At 40.1% G+C, this 23,894-nt stretch overlaps 1 protein-coding gene across 2 annotated transcripts; it reads left to right on the forward strand.

Annotated features, from left to right (window-relative positions):
* KIAA0408 (KIAA0408 ortholog) lies at nucleotides 1-23,159 on the forward strand. 2 transcript variants are annotated; one of them, XM_087776358.1, is made up of 7 exons: nucleotides 1-35; nucleotides 7,423-7,526; nucleotides 11,865-12,063; nucleotides 14,833-15,174; nucleotides 15,521-15,600; nucleotides 16,946-18,320; nucleotides 20,241-23,159. In XM_087776358.1, exons 3-7 carry the CDS (start codon nucleotides 11,929-11,931, stop codon nucleotides 20,412-20,414), a joined length of 2,106 nt encoding a protein of 701 aa, XP_087632484.1. In that variant the 5' UTR covers nucleotides 1-35; nucleotides 7,423-7,526; nucleotides 11,865-11,928; the 3' UTR covers nucleotides 20,415-23,159. The 2 variants fall into 2 exon arrangements, with proteins under 2 accessions (XP_087632484.1, XP_009459038.1); XM_009460763.2 differs by having other exon boundaries at nucleotides 21-35; nucleotides 11,920-12,063.
* Nucleotides 23,160-23,894: the final 735 nt, after the last annotated feature.

Consider the following 23,894-nt stretch of genomic DNA (forward strand, 5'->3'; position numbering starts at 1 on the left):
GTTGAATAGGAAACCCGCTCACCGTGGTGTTCCAGGTAAGCAAACAGAAAACGATATTTTTCACTTCATCTGGTTTTATCATTTTTGAACAAAAATTTCCTGAGTGACTGGAACCAATTTAATATTCATTAATTTGCACCAAATCAGAAGCAAAACAGAAATATGCAGAGTGGGTGTAAGGAGCCTGTTCCTTTCCTCTTCGCACTCCCAGAAAAAGAATTTGTATTGTAGCCACGTATGAATAGTAAAACCACATTCGATGTGTATTCTGCAGTTGTATGTCACAGCTTGTATATATTTTGCATGATTGTGATGACAATGTTTTTTAGCACTGTATTATGTGGGTTAGACACCACAGAGGGGACAAAATCAGAATGGTTGGTATATAGAGTACTATATCTGGAAATGTAGCAAGGAACTGGAGCCCCTGAGAATGAAATGCACAAGGAGGAGGTATCAGAGTAGGTGAGGAGTCTTCTGAGAGATGTAGGCTGGCTGCATTCTCTCTGTGCTCTAGAAAAATGGCCACGCTACAGTCTGACTTGAATTGAAGAGAGTGATGCTAGTCACCTTGTCTGATGTCAAATATCTTTTCCTGACAACCTAGTTTATCAGATAACATTTTCCAGTCTGTAGCCACCAGGGCTCTGGATTCTCTCTCCAGGTTTCATAGAATCATAGAATCATTAAGGTTGGAAAAGACCCTTAAGATCATCGAGTCCAACTGTTAACCTAGCACTGCTGAGTCCAGCACTAAACCATGTCCTTAAGCACCACGTCTACCTGTCTTTTAAAGACCTCCAGGGATGGGGACTCAACCACTTCCCTGGGCAGCCTGTTCCAGTGCCTGACTACCCTTTCAGTGAAGAAATTTTTCCTAATATCCAACCTAAACCTGCCCTGGCACAGCTTGAGGCTGTTTCCTCTCTTCCTGTCGCTTGTTACTTGGGAGAAGAGACCGACCGCCACCTCACTACAACCTCCTTTCAGGTAGTTGTAGAGAGCAATAAGGTCTCCCCTCAGCCTCCTCTTCTCCAAAGTAAACAACCCCAGCTCCCTCAGCCGCTCCTCGTAAGACCTGTGCTCATTTCAGAACGAGTTTTGAATGAACATGGTATCTCTTGGCTTGCTGAGTGAACCCCACCTAACCATGCTGTTGGAGGCGAGTGACCAGAAGTGAGGGAAGCTTATGTACATAGGTGCGCATCAATAGTTACTGAATATTCCCGTCTTGCCTATGAGAGGCTGCACTGAGAGCACAGGCAACTCATGATCTTTCTATCACACTGAACATAGGCGGTTCCTACAAACAGTAGATTTCCCACTATGAAAACCTCATCTGAAATGCCCAATGGAGCTCAGTTTTCTTTTCTGTTTTATTCAACCTATGTTGAAACCACTGAGTCCCACAAATGTGAATTCTCCAAAGGTGATCATTTACAAGTAAGCATATTAATGAATTTTTTTATGCAGATGCCATGATAAAAAAATCTGGTAATAAATAAAGCAGCTGTTTTTCTAGCTGGCAGTAAGGATTGCCTTTGATTTACCATGCTAGCACTCTGTTCACTTAACCCATTCCCCAGTGAGAACAGTTCATCTCTGTGCCTGGGTTGTGCTCTCCTACCTGAGATAGTAGAGAGACACCATTTTGAGGGAAACCTCTCAGAGGGAAGCAGAGCTATGGCAATAAAATTTATTTTATGAGAATGAAAAAAATAGTAAACTCACAATATTCAGTATTAAACGAAGCTTGTTTGTTTCTCCTCGTTTGTCAAGCTTTCCCTCAGCATACTCTGCAGGTGTAGTAACCTTGATCAGTTAAACCACTTAACCTTGATTTAATCCAAAAACTTATTCCTACTAGGGGATGTTATCGTCACTATTTATTTTGTAGTTAGCAAGATATGTCTAAAGGAAAAGATAATCAATGTATGTGAGATTAATAGCCTTGCCTAGTGTCCTGATTGAAGAGAAAGTCAGGCCCAAGGTAATTTTGAGGAATTTCTAAGCTGCTCTAATTTATGCTCAGTTGCCTAAAAGTTAAGTTCCACATATTAGAAACTATTATGGCAAGATATGGTCAAGTATATCATCCCTTCACAGTGAATTTCTGTAACTGTAACGATAGTCCTCAAATCACTGGGAAAAGGCCCTTTTGCCGCTTTTCTCTCTCAGCAACCGCTGTAGGAAATTTTTCAGCAACTGCTTGAGAAGTTCTTTTTTTTTCCCCTAAGGACTTGCAATTTGGACATTAAAAGTATAATAATTTGGGGCTTAAACTTGTCATATCAAATCTTAGCACAAGACTGAATTTTGCCTGAATTTCTTTCTCTTTTAGTGTCTTCCTTGGGGGACGTAAAGATCATTTGGGTTTTGTTAAATGTTACTGACTCAATCCCATAAAAGAGAAAAAATCATACTTAAATCTGATCTGAAGTTCTGGGTTTTCAGATTTTAACCCACACTTGTTTATACTTTCCTCAGCCTTGTATGTAATAAAGATGAGTAGAGAGGGTTTGATTTACACTGAGTGTATCAGTAACAGTACTACTGTAAAGTAGTAAGAAAGTTTAATACATTGAATTCATACATTGAATACATCTTGGAAGTAATTGGAAAAGATTTGCTTCTTTCTCAGAAATCAGAAGAGGTGAGGATGAACCTCATGAGAAAAGGTGGAGATAACCTCTGCACAGGACTGACAATTACAATCCCATTGATTTCTCAGTGTTTTTTCTTGCATATAGCAGGAGCTTTCCTCATCCTAATTCTGTCAGACATCAACAAAGCAAATCAAAGCTGAGACCTTTTGGGACATTTAAGGAGCTATTGCACAGGCTACAATATGAAATTAAAGCATACTAAAGCATACAAAATAATTTTAGAAGCTCCCCACAGTCTTTGAATCTGTGATGAGCCAGGAGAACAGTGAGGACCCCTGCAAACCTCAGTACAGAGAAATCTCAATGAGAAATGAGATGTGTTTTTCATGTCCTTCTGCTTTCAGCTTGAAGGGAGTGATTTATGCTGCTTATCTGTTTCGCACCAGTTATTGCAGAGAAGTTCACAGCCCTCTATTTTTCACTATTTTAAAAGCTGCTGAGAAAGCTAATAAAATCGGTATGGACATCTATCCATAGCCAGAAGATAACACCTAGCCAAAGAAATAAGTGTTGTCTGTCTTGCTAAACTGAAATAACTTGGTTTCACAAAGTGCAATAATTATACTTGCTGAGAAAGGAAGCAGATTCTCCCCACTCAGTTACAGGCCTGGTGGGCAAAGTCCACCTCACAGGTGAGTGAGTAAATGCAGCTGAACAGGTCCACGTCCTCTAGCAGGAGTGCGTGGGAGTCAGGCGGGGCAGAGCCAGACAGAACACTGCTGATTCACTGGGTTCTGTCTGCCGCATAGCATCTAATTCTGAAAAGCGATAATAAGAAGAATATAAGATTTTGCTTTTATGTGGCAACAAGCTGGCTATGCCAGGTTACCTATCAGTTCAAATCTCACTTAAACCAATAGCAGATTCACAGTTCCCATTTTGGAATATTCTGGCAGAATATTAATATTCTGGCAAAAATGTTATTGAATTTGAACCCTGAGATTGCCTTAATTTTACATTTCTCTGAAAGATTAAATTTCTGTTTCCTGTATTCCAAGGGAATTTATCCCATGTTCTTTCAGAAAGAAGAGATCTTGCATCTATAGATCTAATTCTGACATTTTTACATTTGTGTAAATCAGCAGTAACTCGAATGAATTTTTATGTCATTTAGAAAATAGATGCATTTTTTCCTTTATCGCAACCAGATAAATTCAATTACATTTGTTTCCTATTTAGAGGCATCTCTGAATGCCCTGATAAAATACCTCTACAAATATTTTCTTTACTGTTACTGAAAAATTCCCATGATACTAGAACGATCATCTTCTCCAGGATCAGAGATATTTCTTTCAACCAAAAATATCCATGCCTGAAGCTCCAGTTAGAGATAGAATAAGTGTCTGCTGACACATGTCACCAGTGCTTCAGAATCAAAACTAGAAGAGAGCAGGTGCTATAGTGCAGAAATATGCCTGGCAGTCGGAAAATAGAAAATTGCCAAAAACATGGCTGTCTAAATATGTGTTATAAAAAGAGATGAACTGCACATGAACTTTGGGAGTTGTTTACGAAAACAAGCAGCGCTTTAGGATATTAGATGCCCTTCCCCTTAATCACCCCAGAATCTGATAGGTGAGTAGGAGACTTCTAAAGGCATCAGTATCAGGGACGTAATTCCCATTGGCTTACATTTCTGTCTCTGATTTAATGCCAGGGGAAGTGATATTCAAACCCAACTTTTGCCATTACACATGCAGTTGCCTATGGGGAAAATTACAGTGGCTCTATTTAAAGTAAACATCTAAAGTATCTGCCACCGATTTCCAATGTAACCTTGGAGAAGTGACATAACACTTTGTTGGCTCTATTTCTCCACTATTGCAGAAGTGCACAACAGTAAGAAGAGACAGAATTTCTATTCCCTTCTGCCCATATCCTGATTTATATATCCACTCCTGAGATGTATTTGCCAGGATTATCAGGGCATAAATCATTCAGGAATCTGATGGTGTGGTTGGGTTGATTACAGTGGCAGCAGTGCTGTTCTTCCTTCTTGTTACCAAATCTATGTGGACGTAGCAAAATGGGTGTGCCATAACCAAGCTGGTACAGCAGAACTGAAGATGCTCTAAAATGATCTTCAGCACAGACTATTAACCAGAATACACACTACCCTGAGTATACAATCAGATTATAGCCCATGCTGAAACTCATGCTCCTTTGTCTTCAGTCTTGCATGATGAAGACAAATTTAGCAGAGGGCTTGTTTAAAATGCCCTTGCACCTTTTTTGTTGAGGTGCTGACTTTTAACACAAGCAGAGCTGATACCAGATATGGACAAAGTACGCTTTGTCTGTGGAAGCAGTGTGTCAGGTGCGGTAAACCTACAATAGCCTTTCTGCTTATTTTGCCTGTGCCAGAAGCCAGAAAGCCACATTTGCTGCTTTGTCTGCTGCTGTTGCGGGAGGGACAGTCTCTGTTGGGTAACTTTTTTCCCTCAAAAGCAGAAGTCTCTACTGCTACACTTAAGGGTGTCCAGAGCAATAAGCCCAGGTTTTTAGAGCTCGCTTCATGTTTTCTTTGTCCCAACTTTTCTCTGCCTTTCCCATATTAGGCTGAGTTTAACATGGCCCTTTGACCATGAGTGGGGTCCAGCTCTTGTCTCCTAATGAGCCCCTCAGTCTCACACATTTCTAATTCCTCACACTGACAAATGTAGGATTTTGCCTGAGTGAAAACTCAAGCTTAGGATTTAGTCCATTGTTTTCTTTAATTTTACTGTATTTTACTTTGAAGGGTTCATGTAAGAAGATGAGGGGCATTGAGTTAGCAATGTTAAAGACACAAGAATAATAGCCTATGTGGATGGATAAGAGTAAAAAAACATGTCTTCAGAGTCTGTCTTCATTTGCAGTGGTGCAGCTGTGCTGGCTTTGGGGAGGAGGCAGCGCTGTGGCACGCGGCCTCCAGCTGTGGGCTCAGTTCTGCTCCGAGACACTCGGGCTTCACTCCCAGCCATGTCAGCTGGCGTGTTGGGACATAACCTCACAAAAGAAAGTCACGCTGTTGCTTTATGAACAGGGAATTTTTAAATTCTCAGAGTTTAGGGACTGGGGATTTTCTTCAGGAGCATTCAGTCATGTACTTGGGCATCTTTGTTCAATTTTTAGGTCATCTTTGAAATTTTCACAAATAGCCCAAGTCCCGTTATTTATGTTCCATGGGAGCAGAATAAGCACCCCAGTAATGTATTCACTGAGACTTACAGCTAGACCATATAAGGAGAAAAAATGTGTTTTCCCTGAAACCTGCTTTGGTATTTACTATAAAATGCACCCAGAGCTAAAATTTTTATGCTGTGCATGGATTTTATCACAGATAAAACCTTATTGTTCTAAAGAGGAGAGTGCTGACTAAGCAAAGGATGTGTGAATCCTCATATCGTGTCCTTCATCTCACTGATCCTCTTGTCATTGGCTGGTCTGCCCACAAAAATGTACATCACTCTTGCTTAGTGTATTCGAAGACACCCATCTGATAGCAGAATTTGTCCAGAGTTTTATGCTGCATGAGTCAAGTACTTTGTGGCCCTTCTCCAGGTACATGTAGGGACAAACATTCCCTGAACTGTGAATTTTCTGACTATGGGTGGTCTCAGTCACTGTCCACAGACACATCCAAGCACAGTGCCCGGCAGGGCAGTGGTATGTGCGTGAAGCTTCTGCCCGGGGGTCTCTCTCAGTGTGCCAGATGACAGCAATTTAACACATAGCGCAACAGGAGAGTTACTGTGGTGGGCAGAGACGCAAGGAGCAAGCTGAGCTCCTCGTGCCTGTGGCTCAGCAGGGGGAGCAGCTAAATTTTGCTACGCTGGCTTCTGGGTCTCCCATGGACTTTCACTTGCTGGGTCATTTTTGTCGCATATGCTGCCTTCCCTCACCCCATGCCGACACTTGCTATGGGCACTCTCAGTGCTTTAAATCCAGGCCAAGGTGTTTCTGGATCTTCCTTGCTAGCCTAATGCCAGGGATGAGTTTCCCTGTGCAAGGGAGATTCTCCATCCAGTTTCAAGTGCTTTGCTTTGCTGAGACACAAAGTATCTTAGCAGACTGGAGAATCTGATCCAGAAACCTTATAAAGTAGCAGGAATATTTGGGTATATCCCAAAGAAGCCATTACCGCCATTCCCAGAATGCAAGACAGTAGGATTACACAGTGCCCAATAATTCTGCACTTCATAAGTGACAGCATATTTAGAATACGGGGAAAGATTTTAGGGAGGAGTGCTTTGCTTTTAGCTCTTTAAGATAGCTGTTAACCAACAAAACTGCTGCCTTAAACAAACTCCCTTTACAAAGCAGTTTAGGAGGATCAAGTTGCAAAGCTCAAAATGATCATACTAAAAAATATAACTCTGAAAACTGGGTCTGGACGACAGAAAAAAATCTTCCTTTACAACATGGACGCTAATAAAAGAAACCTAAAATTGCCTATTGTCATAGCTTTAGTATTAACACTGGCTGCTTTGGCAAGCTTTAAAGACTGGACTGCACTATAAAACCTAAAAATGTCCTGGACTTGGAGTTGTTTACACAAAATATGAGGAGATATAAAGTTACAGAGCTGGGGGTTGGAAGAGATGGCTTTAAAACCATCCTCCGTGCACTGACGTCACGTGGAAGCCAGCTGCTGGGATGATGCTGAACGGAACTGTTTTTCAGTTTGCAAAAGTTGCGGAGTTATTCAAAGAGTTGCAAATGCTGCCCCCGTTGAAAGGTTGTGTCTTGCTTAGCTTTCTTATTTCTTTTAAAGATCAAGATTCGCAGAACTGGATCCCAGCTAGCTATGCATTTCATTGCTTTCACTGCTGTTTAGAAATGGACTGAAAAACTAAAGGATTTCTTATTCCATGAAAGGTATGGTTATGGTTTGTTTTAAATCAGTGGCTTTGAACAGTTAAGATTAAAAAAGAAAGCAAATTGCTAATGTGGCAAACAGTTATTTAAACGTCTCTCTAATGTTATTTATATGTAATGTGGTGTCCGTGTATGTTATATATGGTCTTCATTCTTAGAGAAAGACTTCATTAGTTCAGTCAGTTTCTTCAGAGCAGGCACAGATATATCAGCAGAACAGGGATGACAGGTAGCATTCTGAGCACTCGAGTCTCTTTCTTTCTTTCTCTCTCTCTTTTTCTTTCCCTTCCTTCCTTCCTTCCTTCCTTCCTTCCTTCCTCCTTTCTTTCTTTCTTTCTTTCTTTCTTTCTTTCTTTCTTTCTTTCTTTCTTTCTTTCTTTCTTTCTTTCTTTCTTTCTTTCTTTCTTTCTTTCTTTCTTTCTTTTCTTTCTTTCTTTCTCTCTTTCTTTCTTTCTTTTTCTTTTTCTTTCTTTCTTTTTCTTTCTTTCTTTCTTTTTCTTTCTTTCTTTCTTTCTTTCTCACTTTCTCACTTTCTCACTTTCTCGCTTCTCTCTCATTTATCTTTCTTCTTTCTTTCCCTTCTCTCTCTTTCACTCTCTCACTCAATTGTAGTTTCTTTTTATGTATAAAGTGCACAATATTGTAACACGTGGCACACTTTTATAATTGAACAAATACATAAATTTACAATTTCCTTAGTCATCCAAAATACAGCACTGTTGGAAATATAACTTAATCACTTTTTTTCCTGTAAAATCAAGGGAAGATTTGTGTATCTGAATGGTTGTACACATCCAATCTAATTAATCTCTGTTGAAAAATAACATCTCAGCTGATGTCACTGCAGATTATTTTCAGAAGTTGATAGAGGTTGCTTGCAAACTATTTTGCATTTTTAATATGTGGATAAAAAGGGCACAGGCAAGACATGCGGGAATAATAACATTAACATCAAATAGTTGCTTAAAATATTTTTTGCTTGAGAGGAGGGAAGGCTAAAGGAAAAGTTAAGGGAAAATGCAGCTGATGTAGACAAAATTGATTATTTGCTTGAATTTGATTGCTGTAATGAGCTTCTGACCTTGTCTAGGACATGCAGAAAGTGCTAATACTGCAAGAGCACAGATATGGTTCTGATCCACACAGCAAATTATAATGTGGCATTTTACATCCTTTTGGGTTGCTTAAGCCATGTGAAATACCCAGGGGGACATCTCGGTGCACTATACAGACAGAGGGTATACTACCAGGACGACAAATTGGACTTTATAGCTAGTAGGGGAAAAAAACAGCAACACCCTCCCCCCGCAAAAAAAAAAAAAAAAAAAACCAAACAAAACACAAAACAACACAAACAAAAACAAAAAAACCCAAAACACCAAGAAAAAAAAAGGGGAAAGAGTCACAGAAATAGGAGTTAAAACTCTCAGAGGAATTTATCCACTGTACAATAGCAGCGAAACTGTATAGTCATCCAGCTGCTAACATCAATAACCATGAGTTTTATTCTCAGAATTTATGTCAAGAGGAAATCAGAGAAGCATAAGAAGCAATACAAGCTTTTTGTGGATCTTAGAGCTACAAGTGACTGTCTTTAACTTCTGTAACTAACCTCTTCCAAGACTTGATTTCATTTTGATGGTCTCCAATCTCTTTTTATAATCAGAGTCCTATATGAAACAACTTGGAAATTGTTAAGATGAATGCAAACATGGCAATAGTATTTCCCAGCACTAAGAAACCACCAGGGGCCTTTTCATTGCTATATGCATGCCTGAAAGGAGTACATATTATATATCTATTCTTATATGTGTAAAAAAAAAATATGCTATATAGTATTGACTTTCTTTCTAGTAATGTGCTGTTAATTGAAGCATGGTCATTATTACTAATAGTGCCCTAGTAAAATCACCATTTGTGCAAGTTGTAGACAGATTATGCCTGCCTGTCTTGTTCATGACTTTGCAGCATTTATAGGTTTTTCTATATCTTTCTGACATGTATTTGAAGGATTCTAGTGGAGCACAAAGTTGACTTTTGTTTCTTTCTCAGAGATGTCTTGAAAGGTTATAAAGACATAGATGTAACCAAAAAAAAAAAAAAGAAAATTACTGTACTAAAAATTGCAACCTTTGAATTAGCAAAGTGAGAAACTATTGAAATGGTTTTAAATTTCATTAGCAATAGATGTTTAGATTGCAACAGGTCTTAGGTGCAGTGGAATTTTTTTAAGTTGTTTTTGGTCAGCACTTACTGAAGTCTGGCACAAAGTTGAGCATTGGCCTGGAGAGGTGCAGTATCTATAGCCTGGCTGCCTTCCCTAAGAAGCCATGAGCAAACCAGTGCTTGACTTCTTTTGTGATGAGAATGCTATGCTGTCTTTCAGCATCTCTTTGTTTCAGAGAGTTTTATGTGTTTATAAAGCTGCCCTGAATGTTTTTGGGCAGGTGGAAGAAGAAGGGTCTGAAATCTGTTTGTAGATAGTTGAGGGACAGATTGCCATTTCAGAGCTGCAAGACAGGTGTGAGTCAGAGTTTGAAAGAGGAAGCTCCAATACCACGTTACATGGTGACATGGTTACGCCATTGTGAAACGGGCTGACAGAGATGTTTGAAGAATAGGCAGCTTGTTCTCTAAGTCCTCCATCCAAAATTGCTTGGGGTAAACAGTTTTGCAGCCCCTGAGTTAGGATTGGGCCCATGATGGCTGTCAGTTGAGAGATCCTGTAGCAGGACTTCCTATGACCCAAAGACCTGAGTAACCCATTGGGCGTCAGCTGAGCTCTTCTGCTTACTTGTTCATGAAAGAAGCTGACTCCTAAGTTTGGCATCAGCTTCCCAGTCAGCTGAAATAACGCAGACACTGGTAAGCAGTGATTACACAGTAGCCACAGCTGAATCAACAAGACTTGTCCAATAAAATACAGGATGGGGAAGAACTTTGCGTGGAGCTCAAAAATGAATTTTCACTGTATCAAAGAAAATGTGGGCGATAAAATGGGCAGTTCCTGTGAGTAGACAATCACTGACCATCAGTCAGAGAAATGAACAGATTCCAGGAAGGTAAACTGGGCTTACCCCTAGTTTAACTCTCTGGTAATTCATTTGCCTCCCCATACACTTGGTGTCTGGCAGGAGACCAAAGCAGTGCAGAGGCCTTTTGTGACTAGAACTAGATTCCATGTCCACCTAAGGAACACAACAGCTGGCTTTGAGCGCCAAAGTTAACAAACTCAAGTATCAGTGTGTGTCTACCAGTCATTATACCACAAGAGCCATCGTAACTGAACGAATGAGTGTTATTTTGACCTTGCTGGCATAGTAAAATGATGGTAGTGGAGTTTCTGTTGTAAAGCCTAAGAAAGCAAGAGGAACATTAGGCCCATAAAAAACTGTAACTGTTTTGCTCCAAAGTCAGATGAGCAGATCCAAAATATTTCCCTTAAAATATACATATTTAGCGGTTCAATTAATCATTTTTCATTCACAGATACTAAGATACTAAAGACTTCTGAAGAGGAAAGAGAGACTGAAGCACAAATTAGTTAAATATTCTGAGCAAGGTTTTGAGCTAGATTTGACTTAGTGCTATTGGAAAATAGTTTCTAGTTTTCCCTATGCTGGTCCTAGAACTAACATTTATAGATTTAGATTTGTAAATCCAAAATACATGAACTCTTTATAGTGACCTATAGTCCTTTATATAGTAGAATGATGCTTTCTACTGTATATGTATGTTTGTTACCTGTTATGGGCTTTCCTGTCCTCTTTTTGTTCGTGTATGCTGAAGCATTCATATAGCCATGAGAATTTTCTGTATGTATCAAGTTTACAGTCTTCAATTGCCAAAAGAATGTCACAGTCTTTGTCGTGCTACATGCCTGTGTGAAAGGAGTGCATGAGCAAACATGATACCTTTACACTTGCAGTTATCTTTTGAACAAATAGCTTTCACCCTCAAGGGCAGACATCAGGATCCCAAGGTCCTGAAGTGCCTTTCAATATCATGCAGACTCGAATTTCACTGAAAACAGGTTTATAGTGAAGAGTGATGGCAAAGATGCGAAGTGGCCAAGGTACAGAGCCTGCTGTGGCAGACGTTCCTGAATTCTCTGATGCTGGATGCGTGTCCCTCCTCCCCTTTCCAGATTGGGCCGCTCTGCCCTTGCGTTTGTGTCCTATAATGCTTAATTCGTCTATGTCCCAGTCATACTCCAGATCGCGTGATGCTGTCTCCTGCAAGCACATTTCAGTTAATTATTTTGGGGTTTTGCTTGGTTGTTTTTTCCCTGAAAGCTAGAATCAAACACAAGTAAGACTTATTCTGATAAACTTCCAGGAAACATTCAGGGAAGAAGGAAAAAAAGCAGAGCTATCTTCTTGCTATTACACAGACTGTAACCATGGACCTGCGTAAACAACTGGAGAATACTGAGAGGAACTGGAATAAAGAGAAGATGGAATTGCTGGAGAGATTTGACAACGAAAGGAAAGAATGGGAATGTCAATGGAAGGTCATGCAGAAGAAAATAGAAGAGGTACTTTTAAACAAAACTCTGAACACTAACATTTTGACTTGGGGTGAAGCGACTAGGGGTCGCTTCAGTTTATTTTTTTCCTGAATTATATCCTATTTCTTGTCTGTCACTGGAAGTTTCTAATAGCTGATGGTAGGATGCAAAGCCTGGGGTTAAGCAGTATTTGCAATTGCTCATTTAATAGTCATGAATACGAAGCAGGAGGTTAAACATCACTTTGTGTGAAGTTTGCTATGATATTGTTAGCTGTATATACTGCTGCCAGTTCTGCTGGGCATGAGCCACATGCTTTTTTCAAGTACATGCTGAACAACTGCATATATGGGGTTTAGGAAAATGCATATTTAGTAACAAAAAATCTAGGTATAATTCTCTTGCAAAAAGGAATTAGATGGCACAGGTCTGCTGGGGGAAAATGGTAATATTAAAAAGAACGTCATACATTAACCGCTGCATGTGGCAGAATTGTTCTGGCTAGAACCTGCTCCATTTATGGACGGCTTTTAGTAGAGAAAACAGCTACAGCAAATAGTATGAAAGTCCTGACACCACTTGTGTTTACACATACTAACAAACACTCACTCCCTGCCGTTTCTAATGCATCTCCTTCCAGACATAGTTAAGGTAATTATTTATTATTCTTTTATCCCCAAATTGTCCCTGCAGCAGAACCCTCTGGCACTCTGTAATGCCTAAATTGAATCTGCGTTGGCAACGTATAGAAGCAAGTTTTTTCACCACTGAGCTTTCCACATTTTTCATTCTAATATACACATGGAGTAGTTTTGCTTGGTCTCTGCCAACACTGCCCTGTGGCTGAGCAACACAGGAATGTATGGCAGAGATTGCTCACATGAAAGTATGAGAAGGAAAATGATCAGACCCAAATGAATTGCAGCCATACACTGCCCGTTAAACCAGCCTGCAGCATAACTCCATAATGTCAGCTCTCTTATATTTTACCTGCAGTTCTTGCAGACTTTGGTATGATAGTCTTTGCCACATTTTGTCTTTTGTGTTAGGACATTTCTGTGCAGTCTTACCTAATTTCACCACCAAGGTGAGAATGCTTCAAAAGTTAGTAATGTGATCTGTGTGTGTAGTTGAATTTCAGTTTGTTAGGTATATGAGCTGTTTCGGAATGATGGTAATGTGTTGTGAAAAGGTATTCTGGCTATTAGTAGTCCTGACAATGGCAGCGAAGACCATGTTTTTTCCATGTGCTTTATTAGCATATGGATTAGGAAAGTGTGACAGAGACAGAAAAAGATAAAGAATGGAATGGGGCTGAGGGGAAGGGAATGAAATAAATCACTGGGTACTGCAGGACCAGACAAAACTGCAGATGATACCCCAAGGTTATCGATATCCTAAGGTCCTCTCTTAAGCTGTGTCTGTAGCTGCCCTTGATTTCAGTTGCCTGACATTTCTTCGCCAAAAGCCACATGGCTGGAGAAAAGGGGAGATACCTTTTAAATATCAGCATCTGTAGAGGGATTTCCTCAATAAAACTTGTGCTACCTTATCAGCTTGTGTTTTTATTTGGTGGTTTTCTCTAACCCACCAAAACCTAATTCCTGGATGTCTCCAGGAAGACTTATGTGGTTTAGGAGATGATATTGTTGAGCTATGAGGTGGTATCCTTCCTTCTTACTGCATACTGTTTGTATGAGGCCCTCATTTCTTGGAAATGACAAAGTTCAGCCCTCAGGTTCCATGAGCAGCTGGGCTTTGGGAGTGAAATCTGAAAGCCCAGGATGAGGTAAAGTGTCAAGTCTCTGAATGTGAGAACACTTCTAAGCCACAGCACCACCCATGAAATGGCCACACGTTCTTCGTGTTGTTTTTCTTTTTCACTGTCCTTCCAAAAGCTGTTATGATGGCCTTGTGCACTGCGAGAGAGCAGGCAGATGGCTGTTCAGAGGTGGCTGCTCTGCACTTTCTTTGTAAGAGCAAGTTAAGAATGAATGTTTATAAAGAGCCGTGGGATTCTTGGCACTGGAAATGACACTGTAAGCAGAAGAGGTTTTTATGATGTTGCTATTTTTTCTAATTCATAATTTATCACAGTTCCCTAGTTTGAATGTGCTAGGTGACAGGAATTAACACCTTTTCATTTACTAATAAAGCCACTGGATCTCAGCAGATAGCATGAAAGAAGATAAGAGGGTGACAGCACTTTGCCAAATGATACCATTCTGCAGTAGTGATTTATCACTCCAGTCATAGGGAAGAATTCCACTTGCCTGAGAACCAGAAGAGTCTGCTCTAGCACAGATGGTGCTATATGTGATGAGAATTCACTTCCCCTCCTTAAACTAATATACTTTAACAGGCTGTAACGTAGCCAGAGCCCTCTCCTTCCCTCACATTCCCTCACATTCCCCATCCATCAGATCAGGGCTGTGTCCACCACATAGTGCGCTGATATTCCTTGGAAGACAAACCATACAGCTCCTGGCCCAAGGCAGGGTGATTGACCTCATGAGATCTCTTCCCATCCCATCCTATGGGTGGAAGCTGTGCATTAAAACCATGGCAAAGAGTCTGTGAACGGTAACAGCCCTTTCTTCATCCTGTGACAATAACGGTCTGTGAACTATCACACTGTGTGACTCAACACTTTTCTCCTAACAAACACATGTATAAAATCTTCCTACTTGGTGCTACTGAGTGAAGCATCATTCAAAACAGAAGATGAATATGTTCTTTTACCATGAAGTTCATCACAGTACCATGATTTAATAGAAGGTTCTATTGTTTTTTCAGCTTTACCAGGAGGTAAAACTTAGAAGGGAGAGCAATATGAACGTCCATGATAATAAGGCCATTCAGAGCAAGATGCTGCAGCTGTCCACGCATTCCCCTACTTCGGAAGAGAGTGACACAGTGGAGCTGAACTATCAACACAATGTGGCAAATGGCAGGATGGAAAAAGGGAGTTTGCTCAGTAAAACAGGACATGATTGTAAAGAAACCAGAGCCAAGAGCAGAAACAATACTCTGTTAATGGACCATCTGGCCTTGGAGAACCATGAGGAACCTGAAGACAGCCTCAGCATCAAAACTTCCAAGAAAAATGCCAAGAATTATATTGGTGATCTCAATGTAGTAAGTAAAGTATGAGCATGTTTCAGTTACAAGGGTGAGGAAAATACTGAGGGCTTCGGCTTGCCACGTTAACCTAAAGAACTGATCTCCCTGATTTTAGCTTTCCAGCAAGGCACTGTCTCAACTTCCTCCTTGGTTTGCTATTGATGGGTGTCTTCTCACTGTTTAAGTGTGTTAACAGCATGCTCTTTACCTCTGTTCATAACCTGGGGGCATTTTTGTATCTCTCCTTGTGCTACTTTCCTCTGCTGTGAGTCTTAAATGCAAATCACCACAAGTTTCAAAATAATTCTGGAGATACCATTTAAAAGGCTTATATTAAAGGACTGGTTTTATATTTATAAAGGCTCTTAAAGAACTTGCCAGAGTCAGTGAAGAATTATGCAGCTATCAAGAGGAAATTCGAAAGAAGTCCAACCACAGAAGGTAAAAACATATTGGACTCATTATATTAGAGGAAGAAAATGAATAATGAGGCTGTGCTCCTGTTCACTTTGAAGAGGGGTTTGCTGTTGAGTTTATTAGGGGTTGGGCAGTTCCTATCTTCCTTGTGTTTCAGTGCTCAGCATAAAATACTCAAATGAAATATACTGAAATACGATGCAAGGGCACATTTTACTAGCAAAATGGAGCTCATCTATAGAACCTACAAAATGAAATTAGTACTTATAGGAGATGAAATTGTACTTGTTTCTAATGGCTATATAGAGGATGATTGGGAAAGAGAACAGGTATTTCTGTCTGCCCTGGTCCCATTTCCATGTAGTTCTATACAACACCGTATGGATTTGTTAGGCTGGGAGATTTCTTAGATTAAGCCCAGATCTAGCCTTAAGTGTGGGGGGTGTGTCAGGGACTGACAATCCAAGACTGCAAAGAAGGCAACAGAAGGAAGAACAACCATACATTTGTACTAATTGAAAGATGGTAAGCCAGACCCTGAAAAGTATGGCAAATGAACGTTCCGCCATCTGTTAAAAATTCAATGTTCATGGTCTCCTTTAGCAAGCTGAACACCAGTCTTCTTCTCAAGTTGTGCAGAAATTCTCAGAAGGTAAGACTGAACCCATAGTGTGACAGGGTGCACACCATGAGAGAGATTGAGAAAAGCTATGATTCAGCTATGCTGGGACCCCATGGAAGACTGCATCATGGCAAGCTCTTCTCAGATTCTCTCAAAGAGCAGAGGGACTCCTTACACTCCCCCATGCAATCAGTTGGCTGTCTGTCGCTAATTTATTATTGTAGCTGCATTAGTGTTTGTATCTTTAAAGCAAATAGATTCAGCGCTGATGCACAGTTTCTAAATCCTGGCTGAGCAAGGTGATTTTTGAACAGATCTCAAAAGACACATTTGTACTGTCATGCATAATGTTAGGAAACTTACACAAGGGATGCACTATGTCCTAAAGCTTTCTTCATTCACTTCATAATCAGGTAGACTTTCACTGTAGTCATTAGAACTCACAAGATCCCACTGTCCTTACTGTAGGGTAGGTAAGAACACAAGCAATCATCTACAAAAAACTCAGAAAAAGAATTTTAGTGGCAAGGGAAAGGAATACAAGATTCCCTCTGTTGAGCTTTCTTCGAATTCTTCATGTATGTTTCAAATATGCTGGGTGTATCAGCTGCAGCAAAACTGCTCCCAAATCTTTTTAAGCAGCCAGTGTTAAAATACTTGCTCATGGGGAGAATGAATCCATGCTGAGGTCCCCTGGGGGAATACCCTTATTGCTTATCCCTAAAACACCTCTCCTTTTATTTCCAGAATGAAGTCACTTCCTTTCCTGGGGGAATCTGAGGAAACCCAAAACACAGTCATTCCGCCTGAGATGAGCCATGTGTCCAGCAATGAATCACAGACTTCAGTTGCTTTTGAAAGAGAGGAACATAATAATAGGAAGAATCTGATGAGCTCCACCAAGGCTTTGAAGGACATGTCTTATGGTGGTCTTACTGGTGACAGAGGAACAGACTTCAGAGCTTGGCAAAAGAAAGAAGCTCCACCAGTTCCTCCACGGAGCACTTCTCGGCAACTAACAAACTCACTTTCTGCAGTTGTGCAGCTTTCTGAAGCACCAATAAGAGATCCAGGCATCCAAAGCAATTGCAAGGCTCAGGACTGTAGGAGTGGAAGGAAACTGATGAATCCTTCACCTATAAACCAGAATGAAACTGCAGCAGCCTGTGCAAATGAAGGGCAGGCTGCGAAAGGTCCTGTGATGGTAACTGCTGCAATACCTGTAACCAAAAATGAGTGCAATGTACCAACAAGTTTCTGCCACAACACATGGGCATATGATGTGGGCAAACTTGGAAAAGACAATAAAAGTGTACCTTCCCTGCTGTCAGCCCAGAAGAGTTGTTCAGACGGAAATATGGCCCAAAGCAACAAGATGCACCAGAAACAAAATCCCAAGTCTCACAGCAGCCCTTATTACAGTAATGACTTGTATGCCCCTGCTACCCTGCACAATGATCTTTTGGAAGACTCTAGGTATACTTTGGGAAAGACCCAACGAAATGAAACTTTAGCAGCAAAGATCGATGAGTTTAACCGGATTGTGTTTCACACAGATAAACGTAATAATGCTTTGCAAGAAAACCAGGTGCCTCGAACAGCATCAGAAGATCACAAACCTTGTGGCCCACTGTGTGACTCTGCTACTAGCAGGACAGAAACTGTAAATACATCTTGTGTTTCAAATCCCAAATTCTCTGCAGCAAAGGAGCAAGAAACTGGCAATGCCAGCAAAGCTGTCAGAACGGCAGGGCAACAAAAGCAAATAAATGGACTTCCAAATACTAGTGGTTATAGGCACATGCTTCATGAGCATGACTGGAGACCAAGTAATTTATCCGGTCGCCCGCGTTCAGCTGACTCAAGGTCGAACTATGGTGTTGTTGAAAAGCTTTTGAAAAACTATGAAAAATGCACAGTGACTTCTCCATCTAATGCGAAATGCTACAAAGATAACTGGACACGGGCAAATTCTGAATTCACCGATGGGAGTTGTGAGACATTGAGTCAGTATTTAGAAATGCTCCAGATTGAGCAAGGAAAGCAAGAATTTCCGAGGAATTCAGCCAGGCATATTGGGCAGCAACTCAAGCAAGGAAAAGAGAGACAGAAGTTACCAGAGGTAAGGTTCATACGAATAGCAAGAACAAAATAATTCAGTTTCCTACCAAGCTTCAGATTCTAAAATGAGTCAGGCTAACATGATATTGTAAATAATTGTGTAAAAATAGACACTTTAGGCCAGGATCTGGATGAATCAGGAGCATTTCCCCTAAAGATAATAGAGCTGAGGGAGGGCAGAAGCATTTGAGTAAGAATGACCAGTGACGAGGTGTGCCAGATTCTGATCTCTGCTGCTGTTGTGTAAAGCTAGATTTTAACTGCAGTGCAGTTATTCAAGGATTGAATTAGTGAGAATCACAATCAGGTTTTAACTCCCTTGCTCCTTCCTTTAGCTGACAAGTTATTTCTTAAGCCTTCCCAAAAGGCTTAAGCACACTTGGCCATATCAAAATCCTAGAGGGCCTAGATAGCATTCTTCAGCATCCAGGGTGCTGCTTGGTTCAGGATTTCCTTGGAACTGCCTATGAAAAGGGGTATTGTAGCTCCATAAAGTTTCCAGTAATAAAGTGACATCCTCTTACTCATGTATCAGCTCCAGGCTTCTCTTATATATTCAAGCATAGGCTCACAGAAACAGAAGAGTACGGTGTGATTAATTAATTTAGATTTGGCTGAAATTTATTTGCAGAAGTTTAGAAATATTACCTTTGCCAACATTCTTTCTTAATGAAAAGAGAAACAGATGGTTTTGAAAATACACTATAAGTTGCAGGTTCTATAAAAGGCCACAAAGAAAGAAAAGTAATTTTTCCTGAAGAGCTCCTTTGCCAATGAACAGAGAGTTATGCCCCTTAGCATCTCAGAAAAGAGAAGGCAAATGTGTTTGAAGCTGAGAAACTTAAATGGCTTCAGACTGTCAGCTGGTATGCTTTAAACTGTCACAAATTCACAGACTTAAGTAGAGCTATGTGGATTTAAACAGCTGAGAATCCGACTATGCAGATTTTCTTCTGCATGTCTTTGACAGCCTTGCAGTGATGCAATATCTTGCTTAGCAGACACATCTTTACTACAGCACAGAAAGAAAAAACCATGAAGCTTCTGATTTCTTTTTCATCCAATTAATTTTTGATAGGAAAACAAATTTTCATCAATGAATATGTAGGGAAGAAATAATGAGTAGATAATGACTGAGTTTACATTGATGTAAGTCCAGAATAACTTTACTAAGCCAATTGGATTTTTTTTCTCCATAGGCTCACACTTTATGTTGTCATTTCTATCTGTACAAACTAAGTGTAGAATATTGCCTGATTAGGGGGTACTGTTTTAGGTCCAGCAGCATTCACGTCACAAAGATGTAAAGAACTACACATTGCATGAAGCATTTGGTTTATTTTCATTATTTCCAATTTACATCACTGTAGCTATGATCAAAATCTGTTGGTTTTCCTGTGTATATAAGGCTCTGCATGTAGACATGACGCCGCATTAATACATAACCATTCTGAATTAGTTACCAAGTGTAAACAGCTTCACGTTGCTCTAATGGAAACAGAGTTCTTAGCAAGATGTGACTGCTGAAATCGGATCTATCAAAAAATACCTGAAAAGTATGTAGATCATACTCCTGTAGTGTAAGATCATATTCTATGTTTAGAACAGTATACAGTGTTCATTGACAGAAAAACTTCCAAAAATGAAAAGAAATGAGAAGTGAATGTCAGTTTTGGCTTGCATTAACATTTTATACCTGTCCTTGTGTCTGACACTTGTCTCCATATATTTTAAACCGCAACTGATGTGAGAAACCCTATACATAGAAATAGCTGTTCTTTTGCATTCTGCGCATTACTGTGCTCCTTTTAATAGCTTCAGACCACCTGTTCTGAGGTCACCCCAAATGTCTTCCTACATTCCCGCTGCATTCCACAAAAGCCGTAACTTGTTAAAGCAAGGAATTGCCTTTGTGTTCTAGGTATCTGTGCCAGCTAAATGTTCAAGTGGTAAGGGTTTCTCTCGGCCCGCTCGGCCAGCAAATCGGCGCTTACCTTCCAGATGGGCATCCAGATCACCATCAGCACCGCCTGCTGTGAGAAGAACAGCGTACAACTGCTCTGTCTCCTTTCGGTCAGAGACCTCAGTAGTCTGAACCCAGAGCTGGGTTGGATGGTGTTGTGAAAGCTCTATGCCGCATTATAACTGTGTTTGGTATGTGTTATAGCAACCAGTTCTACACTGTTGTATCTTGTCCAAGAGTGACCCCCACCACATGCCGGACAAAGCGTTTTGAATCTTAGGTCATCATCACCATGGTCTTCAGTGTTTTTATTGAGATGAAATAACTATACCCCTGGTTTTCTCTTGTTTTTTTGGTAATAGCTCACAAGGAATTTCTTTTGAATGGCATCTTCCTTAATTTGCCAATCAATTTTGAGTTGAAACAATGTATAGTGCTGTATATTCTGACTCTTCTGCAAACAGCAGAATGTAAAGCTGTATGCATGATCATGTGTTCGTAGGTGCATGTGTTGGACTAGGAAGTATACAGGTCTGTATTTAGAAGAGACAAACTGTGCTAGTGTTGACATTGAAATTACAACCTATATGCTTACATATATATATACTTCGTGTTTATTTTAAAAAGTTTGAAATATACAGTCCTGATGACATTTATATTTTGTATATCTTTTACATAGGTTCACAGGTGTAGTATTTAATGTACAAAAACTAAATATGCATTTTTGTGACTGATTGCAGCGATAATGCCTTGCACAATATGTATTTGAAGCAGACTAGCTCGACTGATTCATCAGTCATGCTTCATGGCATCCTCGTTCGGTTTCCTAACCCTTATGATGCTAGGTCAAAATACCTAAACATATTTTTTCTGAATTAAAATACTATATGATTTGTAATACATTAGCCTTTTTCAGCACCAGAGACATTCCTGAAATGTTCCAATCCCTTTAAAAAGCTTAAATGTGCCATTATATATATAGCATACTGTAAACACTTTGGTAGTTTCAACTAGTGTAACATACAATTTATGAAGGGAAGAAAAGGGTTGTATATGCTCAATTCTGTAAAACTTATTTTTCCTTCTAGCATTATACTTTGAGGTTTGGCAAAGTCAGATAACAATGGACTTGTTTACTTTCAGTCAAGGCAGGAGAACAAGGACCGTTGTTCCCAGTGCTGCAGCCACACTCCTTTTTTACTCTTCTCCTAGACTAGAGTGCCTGAGCCACTTGCTCATTTACTGCTCCCGGACTGACTCGTGGCAGTCAGTTACAAAGTTTACTTGCACTCTGGCAACAAGCTGCACCTAGAAATATTGCATTGAGGTATGATCACAATGGTGCCCGAAATCCTAGACACATGGCGTTGGAAGTATGTTTTTGCCATCACTTGACTCGCTATTATGGGCCATCTGAATGACGTGCACAGAGCCTGGCTTGTTCCTTCCCACAGCGTGAAAGAAATATGGATGCTACCCAGACTCTTGCTGAACTTTCAGAAAGACAGTATCCTTCATCCTGGAATGTTTGCACCCTTCTCTAGGCTGGATGCATAGTGTGGTAATGATGATAAATGTTCCCTTTAAACAGCATGTCTAGGTTAAAAGGAGTAAAAAGGCACTTCTTCAACATCAGCCTGATCTTGTCTTGCAACTTTTCTTCTTCTCCTGGAGAAACATAGTGTGTTCAAAGGAATTTCAAAAATCATCCCAGGATCCATTAATGTGCACATCTTCTTATGTGAATGTAAAAAGGATTTCAGAGAGAGTGTAGGCTTTTGTCCTAGTGAATTGTATATGTGGCAATATAGGGAAAATTAATTGTGCTTAATTTGATAGTGATCTGTTGTCTTACTCCGGTCATGTTGAGAGTCCACGCCTTTTCCCTTCCTTTTAGGGCCTTATTCTTCTTTCCTCTGTACAACTTTGGTTTTGCAGACAGAAAACAGGAGGCCATGTGTTCTGAGCAATGTGGCCTGTATAGTAGTATCAGTAACTGTTCAGGCACGCCAGTATTGGAGCGAGCAGGCAGTAGAGCCATAAATCCCACCTTATCATGCCATTGTGGCTGCCTGCATGGCAAAAATATGCTCAGAGTAATTTGCCCAATCTAGACTTCTGGTCCTTTCTAGGTGTGTGTGGTGGGAAAATCCCACAACAATATACGAAGGCTTCAAACAGATCAACAATTCAGCAAAAGTTACTCAGACATTATTGCAAAGTTATTACTGGAAAAGATACAAGGACAGAAAAACTTGAAGAAAATCTTGAAGAAATTTTATACAGTTTGGATAGAGACAAAAATCTGTGTGCTAGAGTGAAAAATTGAGTGCTATAAATTTGCCTGATTGCCCTAATTTAGGGATTGCACTCCATTAACTTCCTTAGAACTAGAAAAATTAAAGATGATTCATAGTGAATTTGGAATATGGCTTACGATTCTATCTAACTGTGGAAATTAGCAAACCAAAATGCCTTGCAAATTGACCTTTTAAATGCTTAAGTAGCTGAGCAGCTTTAAATGCGTAAGGCTGAGGAAAGTGTAATATGAGAGAACTGTAAAAAAATATGATTCTTCATTTCAGTCAGTGGTGACTGCAATAAAACTTTTTAAACTTACCTTCATGGTAAAGTTAAGCAGTTTTGGTCTGAAAAATGGTGGTGCACTTCCGTTTGAAGTATGTAACTACGAAAGCATTTCCCTTGATTAGTCAGTGAAGGTGTTTCTTTAGTTCCCTTCAGTTTCTTTGATCGCCTTTGACATATATCACGTTGTTGAATAACAGAGAAAGGATCAAATATCTACGACATTCCCTGATGTATGTAAGTTTAATGAACAGAAGGTTTTTGAAATAAACTAACAGGTCAAGGACAAGTCCATTTTGTCAAGATTTTCTGTGTCCGTCTAATTACAGACATTGGTTCTGATGCCCAAAAGTAGCAAAACTGGTGATTTTGGTCTGCAGGTGGCTAGCTGGACATACCAATTTTAGAAAATTGCCACTGACACTGTTTAAATATTCTCTTCAACTGCACCCGTAACAGAGCCAGTGCGCTGTGGTGAATTTTTTAGTTCCCAGAACTGTCAGTACTGAACCACAGTAATGGCTTTATTGCACATATTTGCTAGAGGGGGAAGAGCTCCGTTGGTCTTTCAGGTCCCCCCATGTTATGTCTGACAAGGAAATATAGTTACCTTGGAAGCTCAGAAGCAAGAGACTCTACACACACACTCACACACTCACACACACACACACACACTTACACACACACTCACACACACTCACACACACACACACTCACTCACTCACTCACTCACTCACTCACTCACTCACTCTCCCTCCCTCACTCATGCAAGAACCACAAATGATCTAAGTGTAACTTGACCTTTCTATTAATCCTAGTGTCACCTATGGAAGTGGTGAGTTTTGTAAGCCCGTTTTTGAAATAGGTTTTTAATATTATTCCTCCATACACTGTCTAAAGTCTTAATGCAGATATAGGTTCTTCTTGTGCTCTGAACAAGTCTAAGACTCTCTTTATTGCATGTTTATGGGCTTTAGTACTGAAATAAATGCAAAACTCCCTGCACATACAGAGTCAACTGCCCAC

The sequence above is a fragment of the Nipponia nippon genome, unplaced genomic scaffold, assembly GCF_047370975.1.
Source record: "Nipponia nippon isolate SJK-2023a ecotype South Korea unplaced genomic scaffold, ASM4737097v1 scaffold_4, whole genome shotgun sequence".
Taxonomy (NCBI): domain Eukaryota; kingdom Metazoa; phylum Chordata; class Aves; order Pelecaniformes; family Threskiornithidae; genus Nipponia; species Nipponia nippon.

Excerpts from the sequence above, each read along its gene's own strand:
- KIAA0408 (XM_087776358.1), top strand. The coding sequence starts at position 11,929 with ATGGACCTGCGTAAACAACTGGAGAATACTGAGAGGAACTGGAATAAA. Across the intron at positions 15,175-15,520 it reads ATATTGGTGATCTCAATGTA|GCTCTTAAAGAACTTGCCAG; the intron begins GTAAGTAAAGTA and ends ATATTTATAAAG. Across the intron at positions 18,321-20,240 it reads AGAGACAGAAGTTACCAGAG|GTATCTGTGCCAGCTAAATG; the intron begins GTAAGGTTCATA and ends TTTGTGTTCTAG.